Source organism: Drosophila busckii, chromosome 2R (genome assembly GCF_011750605.1).
Source record: "Drosophila busckii strain San Diego stock center, stock number 13000-0081.31 chromosome 2R, ASM1175060v1, whole genome shotgun sequence".
NCBI lineage: Eukaryota > Metazoa > Arthropoda > Insecta > Diptera > Drosophilidae > Drosophila > Drosophila busckii.
In genome coordinates, this window is record NC_046605.1 from 11387843 (window position 1) to 11405227 (window position 17385).

At 44.8% G+C, this 17385-nt stretch overlaps 1 protein-coding gene across 10 annotated transcripts in view; it reads right to left on the reverse strand.

The window, feature by feature from the left end:
* LOC108596118 (sorbin and SH3 domain-containing protein 1) overlaps positions 1–17385 on the reverse strand; it is a 24985-nt gene continuing 7600 nt past the window's right edge. For 3 of the 10 annotated variants that reach the window (XM_017981562.2, XM_033295078.1, XM_033295077.1), the window contains 14 exons: positions 12585–12724; positions 12434–12506; positions 12223–12255; positions 11663–11816; positions 11479–11599; positions 11221–11253; positions 10793–10845; positions 10557–10735; positions 6353–6439; positions 1814–2120; positions 1643–1757; positions 1378–1584; positions 1092–1321; positions 1–956 (listed from right to left, as the gene is read on the reverse strand). In XM_017981562.2, coding sequence (XP_017837051.2) covers positions 788–956; positions 1092–1321; positions 1378–1584; positions 1643–1757; positions 1814–2120; positions 6353–6439; positions 10557–10735; positions 10793–10845; positions 11221–11253; positions 11479–11599; positions 11663–11816; positions 12223–12255; positions 12434–12506; positions 12585–12724 — 1901 coding nt within the window. In that variant the 3' untranslated portion in view covers positions 1–787. Of the gene's footprint in view, positions 957–1091; positions 1322–1377; positions 1585–1642; positions 1758–1813; positions 2121–3423; positions 3446–4266; positions 4910–6352; positions 6440–10556; positions 10736–10792; positions 10846–11220; positions 11254–11478; positions 11600–11662; positions 11817–12222; positions 12256–12433; positions 12507–12584; positions 12725–12883; positions 12983–13161; positions 13540–17017; positions 17081–17201; positions 17345–17385 lie in introns of those variants that run through there. The other 7 variants (XM_017981577.2, XM_017981578.2, XM_033295074.1 and 4 more) reach the window with 7 other exon arrangements.

The window sequence follows — 17385 nt, forward strand, 5'->3', positions numbered from 1 at the left end:
TTTAGTGTTTTTGTTGTATTCTTTATTAACTAAATACGCATACGCATTGCAACAGGTGTCTGTGTGTAATAAACGCTTTTGAATAATTTATTATTACATTTTAAATTATTTTGCTGTCGTTTGTTTAGTTCATAAAAGTATAAATTAATAATTTATGCGCTTTTAATTTTATTTTATTTTTTTATATTATTTTTAAGGCACTTTGATGGCGCACTCCTGGCTAACACTTTCTTTTTTATTTGTTTACTTGTGGGTTTTCTTAATTTTTTTTTTGTTTTTGGAAATTAGCTGTGACTAGTTAAAATTAGTAGGTAAACGAAAAGAAAATATATAAAATATATATTCAAGCTTAATTTTGCTTTTTTGGTGTGTGTGTGTGTGTGTGTGTGTTGGTGGTGTGGGAGTTGTGGTTGGTGTGGATTTTAGGATTCTGGTTATAAATAAACATAATTTCAACATGTATATCTTTAAACATAAATAAATAGTTGTACATTATTTAAATCAAAGAGAAACATATTAGCAAACGAAAAGTTTATGTTAAGCAGTTTGTTGTTGCTTTGCTTGTTTTTGTTTAACAAAATAAATAATTAATAATTGCATTTGCCTTGACTGCCTTGGTTAAAGTTATTAGACTACAAATTCATTAAGATTAGCGAAGAATATATTTTAAAATAGTTTTTTTTTCATTTTGTTGATAATTTTCTTTGATTAAAAGTAGCTGGCAAAACAAAACAAATATCGTAACGGTTCTTGGGCTCTCTTGCTTAACTGCGTGATGATTCATCACTTAGGCACGTTCCACATAGTTGCCGGGGAAGGTGCCGAAGCAGCCCGTGCGCTGCGAGGTGCCCACATACCAGCCATCGTCACACTTCTCCAGCACGTGCACCAGATCGCCCTCGAAGAGCTCCAGCTCATCGGAATTCTGTGGACGGTATTTGTAGAGGGCGCGATAACTGTAACAACAACAAAAAAAAGCATAAATTCAATTAAAAAATGTTTATCGCAGCAATCAAACAAAAATTCGAAGAAAAAACTATGAGCAAAAAGAAAAAACAAAGTAGAAGCTTCGCTTCTAATGAATTCCTTACGTCAATGGCTCGGAGCTGGTGTCCACATGCAGCGCATCCGTCTTGTGCAGCGTTCTGGTGTCCTTGAGGATGCCATTGGGCGCCTGTGCACCATTCTGTGTAATCGTATTGAACTCGTTGTTGATATTTGTGCGCAGCTGTTCCAAATTCGGACGCAGATTTGTGGTGCTATGGCTAATGATCGTCGTGGTTCTAGCCGCAATATCCTCAGCGCCAATGTCAGTGAGCACCTGTTAAAAGCCATAGGAATTAAATGCTATTGAAGCTTATTGCTTGGTCAACTTACTTCCACATAGGAGACTGGGAAGATGCCCTTGCGATTGGCTATTTTGCCTTCGAACCAATTGCCATCCACGCGTCTGGTTAGCGTCACCAGCTCGCCTTTGTTTAGTGATAGCTCCACGCCGGACTGAGCCTGGAAATTATATTTGGCACGCGCCTGACCCTCCGATGGACGCTTAGCGGGCGTATTGGCGCCATCGCGTCTTATAATCTGCAAATAAATTAAATGTTATGCGATATGCAATTGATAGCAACTGTGGCCAGCTCACCTCCACATAGCTGGCGGGCAGCAGTCCAATCATGGCATTGTGCTCGCCCTCATACCAATTGGCATCGATCTGCCGCCTGATATAGATGGTGTCGCCCTTGCGGAATGACAGCTCCCTATAAAATGCATATATATAAAATGAACTGCTAGTTGATTGAAGACTTGAGCTTACTTGGAGCTTTGTCCCTGGAAATTGTAGAGCGCACGCGCGACTGTCTTGGGCCCGACGAGCGACTTGAGCGTCACGTCTGTGGGGAAGTCATCGTAGCGATTTAGCGCAATGGGCGATTTCTGTGAGGGCGTAAAGTTGTCCGTGTGTCGTCGTGAATTCATGTCCTGCAGCTCCTGTAGATACTTGCGTCGTCGCTCCTCCTGGTACAGCTTCTGCATATGCTCCGCTTGGCGTATGGCTAATTCCTCCTCCGATATGTGAGGCTTATACTCATGCCGCATTGGCGTCTTGAACTGCACATTAACGTCTGTAATTGCAAATAGTAAAACGTTGCTCAACTACTATAATATATATAAATAATATTTGTCGCCAAGTGTAAGATGAGCTGCTGTGCTGCTGACCGCAGAAATTGTTATGAAACCAGCAGCTGCCGTCGCTTATCTTTTCACTAGATTATGCGACCCCACACTCTGCTCCGTACCCAGCGCTAGCTGCATCTGTAGCTTGTATTGTGGCTGTGCCAATTGGTAAGCAAATAAACAACGTTAGCTGGCTGGCTTGTTGTTGATGGCTGCTGAGCACGCCTCGCTAAGCAGTTAAACCCACAACAGAGAGAGATAGAGAGCGCGAGCGAAGAGCGCGATAACCTCAACTGGGTTGAGTAATTGAAAAAAAAAGGTTGTGGCAATTTGAAAATTGTGGCACAATTGAAGTTAATGCTGCAGCAATTGAGACAAAGTGTTGAAAATTTATACTAAGCTAATTTCTCAAGCCATTGCCCATTACATCATTATCATATATCAAGTGCTAAAATGCCAAGTTCATTAACTTAAACCTCCAAAAATAATAACAGACAAGTCAACAGCCATGATTAACGATGCTACTAAGACAAACTAAGCTAACGCTTAACCTTGTAAAGATTATGCATGCAAACAGACTTGAGACTGAAGCATTTGCATAACTAATAGAGAAATAAAAATATTTAACTGATATGCGCCTGGCAGCTACGTAAATACGTAGCCAACAAAGTTACACTAAGTTCTATTGAGAATTTGAAACTGCGCCATACACACAGATGTGAACTATAAAAATATATATATGTTAATTTTTATTTTCCATTTGTTGTCACAGACAATTGCTGGAAAAACGCGTGAGCAACTGCACAAATATTTACAAGACAGCAACATAAAGTAAAGAAAAAAGCATAAACATAAAGCTTTGTGTTGTTATTGAGCATAACAACAATAACTTTGTGTCATGTACAATACAAAAAGTTTAATTGACACTTGAGTTGTTGTTGCTGTTGTTTGTTGACTCTTTTCACTTTCACTGATTTGCTATGGCCGCTGCATTTAGCAGCGTTTTGAAAGTGTTGCCGATTTTCATCTTTCACTACACACAGACATGGACACACACACACACATGTGCGCCGGCTTGGCTTGTACTTGCTTTCTAATGAGCTCAAAGTGGCAACAAATTGTTACAATTTTGTGGCTTGTTAGCGCCTTGATTAGTCACACAATCAATCAGAATCAGCTTGAAGCAGCAACAACAACAACTGAGACTGATAAACTTGACTGCGATCTGTTGCTCGCTCCCAACTCACGTACCCGCTCACGTACTCGTAATCAACTGTTCGCCAGCACGCGTGTCGCTCGACTGAGACTGAAATGGAAACTGAAACTGAACTGAAAGAAAAGCTGAATGAAACTGAGCGCAGCACCAATGCGAAAAAAAGTTCCCTCTCCCGCGCTGCCGCTCTCACTCTCATGCGCTCGCATTGACTGCGTCTTATCGCTGCTTAGCGGGCGGGGTGGGGAGCAGTGTTTACTACAAGTGCCGTTCGTTTGGCGCTCAAAACCGCACGCTTATTACTGATTTTGCTTTACCTCTGCTGCTGCGCTGCTTCTTCTTTGCGCATTTACATGCTGTGTTTATGAATAACTGTGCATATGCTTTAGCTACAGTGGAGCAAAACAACACGCACACGTGTTTTTGTTTATCGCGTGATATAAATAAATTCTTGCGCATTTATATAATTTGTTTACATGCAAATAATTTAAGCTGCCTTTAGCTTGAGGCTTCACTGTAGTTAGTGTCAAATCTGTCATAAGATCAATGCACCTTACAGCGCTGCAAACTTTTCAAGCTTTTTATCAAGCAACAAATGCTAAAACGTGAGCTTGGCTCTCTCACTCTCTTGCTCTCTCTCTCTCTCTTTCACTGTTGCTGCTGCTGCTGCGTTTGATAACAAGTTTTATTTTGCACAGGCAAAAAACCGTGAGAAAGTGCAAAACGGAAGGTCGTTTAGTCAAATAAGAAAGTCTGCACTAAACGACAAGAGAAAGGGGCAGGGGGTGGGGCTTAGTCTGCTGTGTCTGCCTTGCTTTCTTTCGTGTTTATGTTTTACTTAGAGACGCCCCAAGGAGCGACTAAACGAGCTGCATACTAACTGCCGCTTTGTAGTCGCTGCTGCTGCTGCTGCTGCTGTTGTTGTTGCTGTTGTCGCAAGAGCAGCGGCATGGCAGCAGCAATTGCATGCTGATTGGCCAAATAGGCTTGACGTTGTGCCGGCAGCGGCGTGTGTGGCAGTCCCAGCATATTGTAGCTGATTCTCAACTCCCCAGTGGAGCTTGCTGCTGGCGGCAGCGGCGGCACCATCGGCGCTGCTGCATCAAAGTCGTAGCTGCGTCTTAGCCACAGCAACTTGCCACAGTTGGCAATGTCGCAGACGCTGCGATGCAGCGTGGCAGGCGTTAAATTGTCAACATTATTGTTGTAATAGCCGCTGTCGGCGCCGCTGCTGCTGCGCGGACGCTGTTGCCACCAGCCATGTTGCTGCTGCTGCTGCTGCACTGGTTGTTGCTGTTGTCTGTTGTCAGCTGTCAGCGTTAAATTATTGCAGCTGCGATGCAGCTTTTGATGTTCCTGTCGCCAGTGCACCGAGGGCTTGCCCTGGCTGGGACTGCGTCGCTTAATGTGGCCTCTCTGGTTGTTGTTGTTGCCATGTTGCTGCTGCTGCTGCTGCTGCTGGCCAGCGTAGGTGTTGCTGCGTCGCGGCGCCAGCGTTTGATGTATCATATTCGTTTGTTATATATAAACTAATTTTGGTTTTTATGTTTTTTTAAGCACTTGCAACGCAACTCGGCGCAGCATTATATAATCCGATATATCTAAGTTTCTATTTTTGCCCGCATTTAATTAGGAAATGTTGGCGCTGGCGACGATGCGCGGTTCTGACGTTTTTGGCACGAAAAGGTGAAACTGACTAACTGAAAGGCCGCGACAGGTAACCGTTACCAATGGCCCCGGCGTAGCTCGTGGAATTGTTTTGTTGACGCATCGCCGTCGCGTCGTATTGGCCATGGCAACGGCAACGTGCGGCAAGTTGTGGCGGGCTGGGCTGGGCTGGATTGGAATTGGAATTGGTTTTCGCTGCTATTTGGGGGTGGGTCTCACTTTTACTATTGTTAGCTATTGTGGGCTGTGGGACAGGTGGACAGCTAGCTGCGTGTGTGTGTGTGTGTGTGTGGTAAGCGGGTCAGCGCTGTCACTATCTATGCTATTGGTGTTATCGATTAATTCTGGTCAAACCGTGTGGCGGCGGCGCACCTTCAAAATGAAATTGCAGCAATTGCGGAAATTCTCGCTCATAAAATAACGGTATTACACAAAGGTCACTGAGTAGGTGAGCACACAGACACACACGCACACAGAGGCGTCGACTTAGAGGGGCTTATGTCGCGCAATATATTTTAGTTCTCTTTGGCTATAGTTTTGTATATATATATATATGCTACAGAGTTTTAGGTGATGAAATTTTTAGGTAGATTAATGTTTAATAACAAATTGCACTAAATTTTCAAAAGATCTATGAGTCCACATTGGCTTATAAATCAGCAAATAAAATATTTACTAAAAAATCGCAACATGTGCTAAAATGTCAACACCAAATGTCATAAATTATTCAGAAATGTCTAATTAATTCCATTAAATACGCTGAAACTATTTCTTGAACTAACTAAGAATATATAATAAATACATATACGAAATAGCTAAGTATGTGCTAAATTTTACTACTAAAAGTTGCTTGAAATTTTCGGCGATATGTTTGAATAAATCAGCAATTGAAAGTCATTACTCATTTCTAGGTAAAACCATAAAATACATAACCCAGATAATTTAGAAAAAATCTTACCTTTCTTAAAAGCTTCAAACCTATACCACAAAATATAAAAATACCCAAAATGTACATAAATAAAATAAATAGAATAAACTAATAGACCTAATATCATTAATCTTAAAAGCCGAAGGCCTCGTCGTTAGCGTTTTACCAACTAAGTTAGTCTAGTTTTGTAAACTTCTCTATCTTAAATAATAAATAAAATAAATATAAGCTTCAAAATAAATAAATAATTATTGGAACAGCAGCTTATAGCTGTTCTAAAATAGCAGACAAAGTTTTTAGTACATTTGGCAGCTTCGCGCATTTTGTTGGCATTGGAAGCAGCCGCTTCGATGTTCAGCGCTGAGACTCACCTGAACCGAAATCGAGCTGATCCCCATTGCTGTAGCTCTTGAGTGGCGGCTGGGGTGGTATGGGGGGTGCGGCGCTCGAGTCATAATCTGCGCCAACAATAAGGACAACAAACGGGGGGTCAAATATAATTTTGTGGCAAGTGGAGCAACCAATTTCAAAGAACCAAAAAGCGGCAAAAACTACTAAGTCGAAGGGTCTAGGCAACTAACTTGGCTTGACTTGAATTGACACAAACACTTGCTCAACTGTTGGGTTGGGTTACCTTGGAAAGTGACAGCCAGACTGCGTTTGATGCGCTCCAGAGTGTTGCTGTTGCTTTTGTTTGGGTTGCTGCTGGGAGCGTCGGCGCCATCGGGCACATAACGCGCCTTGGGTCGATGCTTGAGCGGATCGAACTGCTGATGCGCAAAAATGTCGCCCGGGGGCAAGCTAAGCTGGCAATGCGACTTGGCAGGACGCAGCGGCGAAGTGGAGCTGGCTCTGGGTCTAGGCCGACGCTGCGGCTTCTTGGGCAGCGCGGGCGTGCGCTCTGGATGCTGATGCGCCACCCAGTGGGCACTCAAATGCGGCGAGATGACATGCACATCACGCAAGTCCGCAAGCGAAGTGGACAAATAACGCTGCGTGCATGACGCGGGCTCGGGAGATTCAAAGCGCTGACGCAGACTGCGCACTTGGCTGCTCAGACTGCGCGTTGGGCTGGGACTGGACGTATGCGTAATTAGCTGCGGCTTGAGCGCCGCTGTTTTGCTTATGATGTCGATGCGCGGCATAAGCAGCGAACGCTGGCGACGTCGGCCGCGCTCTGGCGAGGGCGTTGGCGTGCGCGTGCGCTGCTCAAACTGATGCGTCAGCTGTGTTACGGCTGCTGCTGGCAGCGCCTCCGTAGCGCTGCCCGAGGCGTCTTTTGATCCGACGTTGCATGCCGGATCGCTGCGCGCCCTCCGCAGCGAACTAAGCCCAAAAAAATCACGGCGTTCATTTGATTGTGCGCGCTCCAGACGCTCAAATTGCTGCTTAAGCTTTTGCACCTCACCCGTGTAGACGCGCTGCAGATACGCGCTGGAGCAGGCAGAGCTCTGCGACTGCGGCGTCAGACTGCGCATGGGATAGAAGGCTTCATCGAAAAGCTCCAGACTGTGCTGCTGCTCCTCGAGCTGCTCGCCAGGCGGCCGCTCTGGCGGGCTGTGTAAATGAAAATTTACGCGCGCTCCAGCGCGCTCGCCATAGAGTCCGCTTAGATCGGTAAGCGAGTTGCTGAGCTCCACATGTTGCTGCTGCTGCTGTTGCTGGCGTGCCTGCTGTCTGGCCTGCATGTTCTGCTCGATGAGCTGCATCAGCTCCGCCTCGTCGGGTGAGCTGTCCTCACGCGCATGATAAACAGTCTTGGCGGGCTGCTCAAACTGACGCGCTTCAAAGTATTGAATCTTTTGATTGATGGCCTGTTCCAAGCTTGGCTGCTGCTGCTGCGCTGGGCGTGGTGGCAGCTCAGGTGCTGCTGGTGGCGGCGGTGGTGGTGCTGGTGGTGCAGGCTTGCTTAGCGTTTGTGCTGCTTGCGCTGCTGCCTGCGCGCCGCGTGTTTCTCGTGGCGCCAACACTGGCGACTGACTGCGTGTGGCACGTGGCAACGTTTGCGCTTGCAGCTGCTGCTGCTTGCGCAGCACTGGCGCCAGCAGCTGCTCCTTGTCTATGCTGCTGTTGCAGCGCACTTTGAGTTTGCTTGGCTTCGAACTTTGCTCCACAGTAACCACATAGTGCTCCTCAACGGCGCCGCCGCCGCCGCCGCTACGTCCACCCGCATAAATTTCATTCAGCTGCTTGGTTAGCTTTTTGATTTGCTCTTTGGTCAGCGTGCTGACCAGCTCATTGCTCAAATGCGCCGCTGGCTCTGCAGCTGTCTCCGCACAGCTATGCAAATCCGCTAGCGTATTGCGTCGCCATTGACGCGGCAGCGCGCACTGTTGCTGCTGCTGTTGCTGTTGCTGCAGCAGCAGCTCAAAGTTTTCACGCAAATCCTCGACAGACTTGCGCTTGGCCTGCAGCGCTTGATCCTGCTGCTGGCGCCATTTGACGTCCTTGATGTTCTTGGCGCTGTAGAGCAAGTCGTGCTCGCATTGCTGCTGCTGCAGCTTGCCCACCAAATATTGCAGCTCCTTTTCATTGCGCTCATGCAGTCGCACCTTGCGCCACTCATCAAAGTCCAGCAGCTCAGCGTCCTTGCGCAAAGGATGAAAGTTGCTGGCGGAGGTGGCGCGCTCCAGCTGCCCCACGCGCTCCAGCGTGCTATAGAAGCGATTGAGCTCATTGAAGCGCGCGCAGTTGTTGCGATAGCGACAGCTGGGACTGTGCCGCTCCAGCTGCGTCAAGCTGGTGGCGCTATGCGCCAATTCGCCACATTGATAGAGCTGGTTGGGCTGCTTGCTGCGCTCATCGGCGCTGCTCAAGCTGCTGGCGCGCGTGAGCTGCTCCTTGTCCTGGCGCTGACGCAAACTGTCGATGCGGCGACGCGAAGGCGAACGCAGCTCACGCTGCTGCGGCACGCGCACTTCACGCGTGGGCGAAAAGCGACGCTCTGCATCCTTTGCATTGGCCTTGGCTTCATACTGCCAAACCAAATCCTCAATAGGGCATTGGCTGTAGTCGAAGACATCAACAGCAGTGGCGGCTGTTGCTGCTGTTGGTTGCTGCTGCAGCGAGCAATATTTGTGTTCCACTTGACTGGCTGCTGCTGCTGGCAGCGACTGCAGCTGCGACTGCGCTGCCTGCTTGGCATTGTAGGCGTTCCAGAAATGCGTTTTCTCACGCACTGACTCCTGCGTCTGTTGCTGCTGCTGCTTCTGTTTCTGCTTGCGCGGCACGTGGCCCTCGCTGCGCGTCTTTTGCAGCTTTGCCGCGCGACTGACGTAGGTCACTGGCGGCGCAATGGGCACATACTCCTCAATCGAATAGGTGGAGTTGCTGCGCGGCAAACTGTCATTCGAGCTGCTGCGTTTGACTGCTGACGTCAGCGAGTGTTGCTGCTGTTGCTTGTGTGCGCACTTGGGCAACACTTTCTTGAGCGCGCCCGCGCAGTCGAGCAGCTGCTGCGGACGCACTTGTGGCACGCACATGGTGTGACGTGTGGTGGTGCTGACGCTGCTCTGACGCAAACGCGGCAGCGACTTGCTGCGCGCTGTGGCATAAGAGCGCACAGCTTGCTTCACATCCTGCGGCGACTTCAGCATTGGATCGCGCAGTATTTGCGTGCTGGCCTCAAAGTTGGTGCGATGCAGCGGCAACGTGTTCTCCAGTCGCTTCTTCTCCTCCGCAAAGCTGCGCTCCTTGGAGATGCTGCGTCCAAAGGCCACCGGACTGCGACTGCTGTGACGCAGCGCCAGCAAACGCGCGGGTCGGCGACTTGGACTCACCGAACGCAAACGCGCATGTTGCTGCTGTTGCTGGTGCTGCACACGCAGCAGGCAGCCGTCCTTGCTGCGCGTCTCCTTCGTCGCAGTTAGCGTAGCCAGCAGCGTGGACACTGCACCCGTCGATTTGGAGCGGCAAATGGGTTCGCGTCGCGAGCTGCAAACCTTGCGCAAAGTCAAGGTGTTGCTGCTGCCAGCGGGCGGCATAAAGCATTGATTATGACGCGTTGCCGACTTGGAGCAGCTGCTGCGCTGCGTGCTCTTGCTGCAGCTGGATTTGCGATTAGGCGGCAACGGTGCGTGCTCCTGTTGCTGCTGCTGCTGCTTCTTCAGTGGAATAAACGAAGGCAGATTCTTGCTAAAGTGAGAGAACATGTTGCTGCTGTTGCTAGTTGGTGCTGGCGGTGGTGTTGGCGGCTTGGTTGCTTCTTCTTCTAGCGGCTTAGTGCTTACGCGTATTTTAGTCAACGTCGGCGTTATCTGTATAAATTCAAATTCTTCCACAATTTCTTGTTGGCAAGAGTTTTAACATATTAGGCAGCATTTTGATTTGAGTGGTGCGCCGTGTTTTTGGTGCTGTGTGGTGCTCTAAACTGTGTGCACCAAGTAACGCATCAACTGTGAGCTGTGTTTGTGTTTTTACTTCTTCAAAACCAACTTAGTTTGCTTAGACTAATCAACTGCTGTCTAAAGTTAGCGCAGCGCAGGAAAATAGAAACCAACACCATAGATTAGTTAGTGGCAACGCTTAGACTAAATTAATCCACCCCGTTCTATAATTTGTTTACTTGCTGCTTACCTTTGGGCTTCTCGGGCGCTGGTTTGCGAAAACCAAGCAATGGTGGCTCTCCACCCGCTTGCAAACTCTTGTACGCTTGTCGCTGTTCCACAGGACTCAAAGGACTGCTCTGCGGTAGCTCCTTTTTGCGAAAGACTAGATTGGAATCGCTGGTATAGCCAGACTCTTTAGCTAAAGCTCTGCAATTATATTTTAAATATATAACAACTTTTCATTGAGTAAAATAAAAAACGCACCTGGATAAATTGCCTTCTGTATAAAGCGGCGATAGTTTCGATTGTTCCAAATTCTGTGTATTTAAAATAAATATATTAGTATCAAACTTTACAGCTGTTTTAACTGCTGCTTTAAATTTGTTTTTGCATTAATTAGTATTGGGGTGTGCCTTTTATATTGTGTGAATGATACACTAACTTTTGTCACTAACTGTACCGACTTACTGTATAGTTGTCAAAATCATCGACGAATTCTATTATAATGCGCGGAATGCGTGCATGTTCCCTGAGCCACTTGAACGTTATGCATAAGTAATAATAATAATTTAGATATTTAAATGGTTTAGCTACTTAGTAACTCAAAAGTACAGACAAAGCAAAAAGGGGCTGGGCGGGTTGGGTTGTCTATAACTAAAATTAAGACGCTATATAAGATAGAGAGTTCATACCCCGTTAAAGATGTCCATGACTTCGTCCCACCACTAGAATTGTGAATAAAATAATTTGCAGTGAGTTAGTTAAAAATTGCTAATGACTGAATAATGTGTGTGCTGAGATAATGAGAATAGGAGAGGTTATAATGCTTAAGAATGTGACTGGAAATGATTTAAGGCTGCGCGAGTTAATGAGAGTGAGGTTAAGTTCGTATGGTGTTGCACCGAAAGTGTAAAGCGTGGAATAAATGCTGCACTTAGTTGGGCACTTGCCTCCTTCTTCTGCTGCTCCGATACCGATGAATGACCAGTGGTATAGTTCTCAATGCGACCAGGTTGATTTTTATAAGCGTTGGGTGCCGACTTTATGGGATTGGGCATAGTACCATAAACCCTGCAAGCCAAAGGGTACAAAGTTCAATAATTATACTAAATGTTTATGAGGCTGGCGACTTACTTATCGTCCTGATTTAGATTGCGCACATTGACAGCGGATGAAACCGATTGCACGCGTAGTGGGTTCGGGGTGCGATACCTTAGAGTTGAGTAGTCGGAGTCGTAGTTGGGTTCGGGTTCTGACATATAACCATTGCTCTTGTACGATGGACGTGCTGTTTGTATGAATTGAATATGCGCATTAGTTGCTGAACAAATTTGTGTGTGAAATTAGAAATTTACTAGTGCTACTGATGTTGTTGTTGTTATCACTGTTGAAGTTGTTGTTGTTGTGTTGGTTGTTGGACATGTTAGCGCGTTGTTTAGTGTATGAGTAAGTTCTTATTGTAGATTAGTAAAAGCGTTTGCCAATTTAAAAATGAGCTAAGCGGGCACGAATATATGAAAAATAAATATAAAGCAATAATAATTATAATAAATTTTACCACATGCACTAAATACAAATCGCAGCCAAGTAAATCATAAGTATAATAAATGACAAGTGTATAAGCTACAGAGACAAGAATTTTTTGTAGTTAAGCCATTACAATAATTGCTAATTATTATTATCAAAAGAATCACCTCTGGGACATTTGTAGCGTATCACGAAATCGTCTGTTGTGTGAACGTTTCGAACAGAGCATTGAAAATTTGAGTAAGCGTATGGAGTGGTATGAGAATTTTGAAAACAATCGAAAGAATTATAAGTTTGGAATTTTAAAGCTACAGCTGCGCGCAGCGTTGGTGCAACGACGTGTTTGCCTCAACGCTGTGGCTGGGAAAAAACATTTACCGCCATTTTTCTGCTTATGTATGGTCTGATATAGACGCTTGTACCACTCATGCTGATGCGGTGCCTGTACCTCCTGAGCGTGCCAAAAGACGTGTGAAACGAAAGTGAGTAAAGAATTTCAATTTGGGAACTTTTTGAGTGGTGTTTTTACCGATCTGAGTATGATGGGCATTCCATCGTTGGTCACGGGACCGATGCCGTCGTACTGACGTCGACCTAACTGTGCCATTTTGCGCGGACGATCTGTTTCCGTTTCCGGTTCGCTCATATACTCGTGCTTCACTTTGTAGACTGTAAACCACAAAGTTGTGTTTGATTTGTTTGGGTTAAGTTTGTGGGTTTTTTTTGGGGTATTTTTGAGGGTGTTTTTGTGTGGTAAGTAAAACAAACAGTAAACAAGGTGTTGCAACAGTTGTGTGTACGACTTGAGCCAACGCTACGATTACTTACTGACTTCATTGGGTCTATAAACAGCGCGGCTTGTGTCCAACTGCGGACGACGCACAAACGGCCTGTGCAGCTCCGATGTAGAAGCGGAACGTTCAAATGCTTTGCAAAAAGACAAGTTAAAACGAATTAGCTACAACAACTAGGGGCAAGATCGAGGCACTAAACTAACGCATGGCGAGTGAAACAAATAGCAAATTGCCTAAGCTAAATCGCAAGCTAGAAGCTTAAACTAATTTTTTGAGCTTCTAATTTGCGAGTAAAAATTCTAACTGCAGTACTTTTGATCTTATCGGACACACTGGCCGTGGGCGCCACTGGGCCAAACTGCGTGGAGTAATCGGTTTCCGCGTAATCCGAATTGTTGGAGGTGAATGTGGTGGGCGTGTAGCTGCCAGAAGTGTTCAGGGCTGGGCAGCTGCCGTTGCTGTATGACCAGGGCGGTATTGTCGTCGTCGTCTGTGGCTGTTGTTGTTGCTGTGCCGTGTAGCGTCTTGGCAGCGTGGGCGACTCAAAGCGCACAGGGCGAAACTCTTTGCGGCCACTCAGCGCTGGCGAAGGCTGCGGCGTCCAAATGGGCTGAGCTGGAGGTGGCGGCGGTGTGGGCGCCAAATCGTTGCAGGAGCCGTGCGGTGTTTGACTCTTGGGTGTCCAAACGCCTGTTGAGAGTTGCATTAGTTTGAGCGTGTTTATGGCTGAGCGCATGGGCTACACTTGGTGGGTGGTGGGTGGGTGGGCAAGTTCAATACGAGTTGAGTTTTCATTTGATTTACACTTGTCAACAAATTTATGCTCGCCTCGAGCTTCATTTGCAGTCAACAAACTGCGCGAAGACAAATTGACAAACAAACATAGAACAGCAATAATTAATACGACCCAAGCTAGCCGCAGTTGGCAGCCATTCAAAATAGACGGCTACCAAAACAGACGTACACACAGATACATATAAAATCATATGCATATGTGTGTGTGTGTGTGTCTGTGTTTGCTGGCATGAGTCATAGCATTTGGCGCATCTTTAGCTGCTAAAAGTCTTAGCATAGCTATAAGTTTATATTTGAATTAAACGCTACAATAGCAAAGACTACAGTAAACACTGAACTTTACACAATTTACGTAAATAGGAACCAAATGTCAAGCTATTGGAAAGACTTCATTATTTTTAATATACATTAAAATGAAGACTTCAAATTGATTGATAAACGCAAGTAAAATTACTTGACATTTCATAATTTGCATTTTAAAAGTGACAAAAGTTTGTTAATGAGCAATAAATTCATTAAAAAAATTACATAATTTGTATTTTAAATATGACAAAAGTTTGTTAATGACCTTCAATCAATAAATTCATAAAAAAAATTATTTAAATAATTTTATTTGAATTATTTAGCTAAACTAAAAGATGCTTAACTAACAATTTCAAGCATTTAATGCTTTTAAGAGTTTTTTACATACTCAATGCCATTTTTTAGATTAAAATTGTAACAGCTGTAGCTTGTTTATTGTTTTTCTATAAATTTATATCATAATGTATACAAAGCAGCCCTAATAAACTCAAAAAACAGCCCTCGCAACTGCTAGAAAATCCTTCATGCTGCAGATTTATGTGCCACCTGTAATATCACACACACACACACACACACATATATAAAAGACACACACACACAGCTACAGTTTGTGCTAAAGATATACGCACACTGTCGTCTGTCTGTTCGTAACCTAGGCAGCGTCTCTAGCCTCTAGACATTGACACGTATTTCAATTTGGCTCGGCGAAAATTTTGTTGTGGGTGTGCGCTGACGTCTTAATTCAATCAGCACTTAATCGAATTATACAATCGAATCAAAGTCTTGCCAGTGTCAATCAGAATCACAGTCCTTTAAATGAGTCACTCGCCAAGCAAAGAAAACAACAATATTGGAGCATTACCCGAACAGTTAAGAGCACAGGATGTTGACACTTGCACAATATACAGAATTGATCAGTTATATAGACGCAATGCGATATAGAAAAATCCGTTGCAAGTGGCTGAGTTGCTGACTCCGCGCGCGGCTCAATGCGACTGAATTTTGCGTGACCCGCAGCCAGCAACTCGAGTCGAGTCGGCTGTGTTTTAGTTTTGGGAAAGCTTTGGATAGGAACGAGAAAACAAAAGGCGCAAATCACAAGCGACTGCTAAATGGCTAATGACACACCCAGTTGCTGGTCCCCAGCCCTCTGTCTCACATTTTCCAGCACTTAATATATTCTGCTGCTGCTAGTCTCGTTGTTGTTGTTTGTGTATAGAAACGATTTAAAATAGCAGATCAATTACGCTGCAATCAAATGTGGGAGCAGTGCTCGATGAAGCGCGCACTACTGTTGGCTGAAGATCTTTTGAGAGAGAGTCGGAGCAGCCAGACAAAAGGCAGTGGAACGGCAATTATGCGTGCAATGCGAATTGGAACGGATGTTCAAGCGACTAAATATACCATAGAGTTCAGTCTATGCTACTCCCCAAACAAAATGTCAATCAAAATGATTTCATTTGCTTTAGAGTGTGTGTGTGTGGTTTTGTTTTTTGTTTGCCGCACTCTTTTTTTGGTAACAAAAACGCAAAACCAAAACAAAAGACAATTGTGCGTTTGCTTGTTGCTGCTTGGCTTGGCACTTCCGGTTTAGCGCGAGGGGCTAAATCGAACGGAAAAATTAAAACAATGCGCATATAAAAATAGCCAAGTGATTGCTTAGCAGGCAACAAGATTTAGTTTTGCCAACCACTTTACGCTTTGGGTGTGTTCCAAGGAGCGCCGCCCATGAGCGTAAAGAAGTCACATTTGGATATTTATTGATTTGCGAAAATCGATTTGGCACAAAGAACAAACGGCAAATGTTGAAGAAATTTAATTGCTAGAGCAATTAAAATCGAGAACTAAAGCATGACCTTGCTGCTGTTCGTTAAACTGAGAGCAACCTGTGCTTGGGCGCGTTGCCTCGACCTGGCAGGCTGACCCAACCTTTGATTTGGGTGCGTCGCATTTGTTAAATTGAAATTGATTTATATGCTTTATGAACTGCGCTAAACAATGCAAAATGTTTCGTTTTGAAGTTCAAAGGGCTGTGGCTCATTGAGCAGGTTGAAAAGCTCAGCGAAGCATTGCATAAAAACAAACAAAATTAATTAAAAGACGAACTTTATGCCAACAAAATTAAAGCATTAAAAAGATTTGTTTTGCTCAAGTTCAGCCGGAAAATTTATCATAACTATAAATTATGTTCAGTCACTAAAAGTCGACGTATATTTATATTTTGGTAGCTATGCTAAAAAACATATGCGAGCGCGTTTAAAAATAAAAGCATACAAAATTAATGCTTTAAATAAATATAAGCGCCTTATGGCCGGAGAAGAGCGCTAACGGTGACGCCAATCAAAAGCGTTGAAATGCCAACAAGGCGTATGCGCATTTTGATAGATTAGCAACGCCAACGCTGCCTGTGATCGTCACAATCCCCAGGTAGAGTCCATGCTTTGATTTTTGTATGTTTATTTTACACTCCTAATGGCTACAAACTACTGTAAAAGGCAGCAGCAGCTGGCGTGGGTGGCTAACAAGAGCAAGAGCAATTCCATTGCTGCATACGAAAATATATTGTAATAAATATTGAGCAGCGAATTTTGTGTATTGTACGTCATTTTATATATTTAGCACAAAGTATTAAAAATGCGCACCTACAGTTCCAGTTTGGAAATATTTTTCACATGTGTGTGTGTGTGTAAAATAAACAAGCGCAAGTCAAAATCAAGTTCAGCGCTGGCAGTCGATCGAAAATCGCATAAACAAGTGCTCATCAAATTTTCATAACTTGTGCAAGTTTATAACAAAAATTGCTACAAATCAAAATGAAATGAACTTGAAATTAAGCCCAAGCATAAAATGTAAAGTTTGTTTAAATTTTTGTTGCTTTAGCTTATATAATTGGGTCATTATGGCTTAGGCAAACGACACACTTAAAATTCATTCATTAAGTTCGTTCTATTTTCAGCGCCAAACGAAGCATTTGCTAGACCCGCCAGACCCAAAAAGAATTCATCATGTTTGCCATAAGTGTGCACCACTGCACCACCCACAAAGTGGCCGCTTGTGTCTGCCTCTTTACCTGTGCCCGCGGGTGCGCGTGCTTTGAATTTCGGCGCAAACATTGCTGAGTTTTGTGTGTGCTCTGCAAATGATGAAACATAATTTTTGATTAAGAAGTTGTCACTTCACTGCACTTTACACGCTGTGGCTATTTGCATAGTCCACTTGCATTTTTGTTTGTTTCGTTGGCACACTCGACTAACCCTGCCCCATATTTTGATTTGCTTTTTGTTTCGAACTCGCTGCGCGCTGCTGCTGCTGCTGTGGAAAATATAGAAAATAAAATAAAGAACTGATTTGATTTCTTTCACGCGCCTTTGCGTTGCGCACACGACTTTAACACGACGACGACTACGGCTAGGCGAAGAAACTGCTTGCTTGGATTTT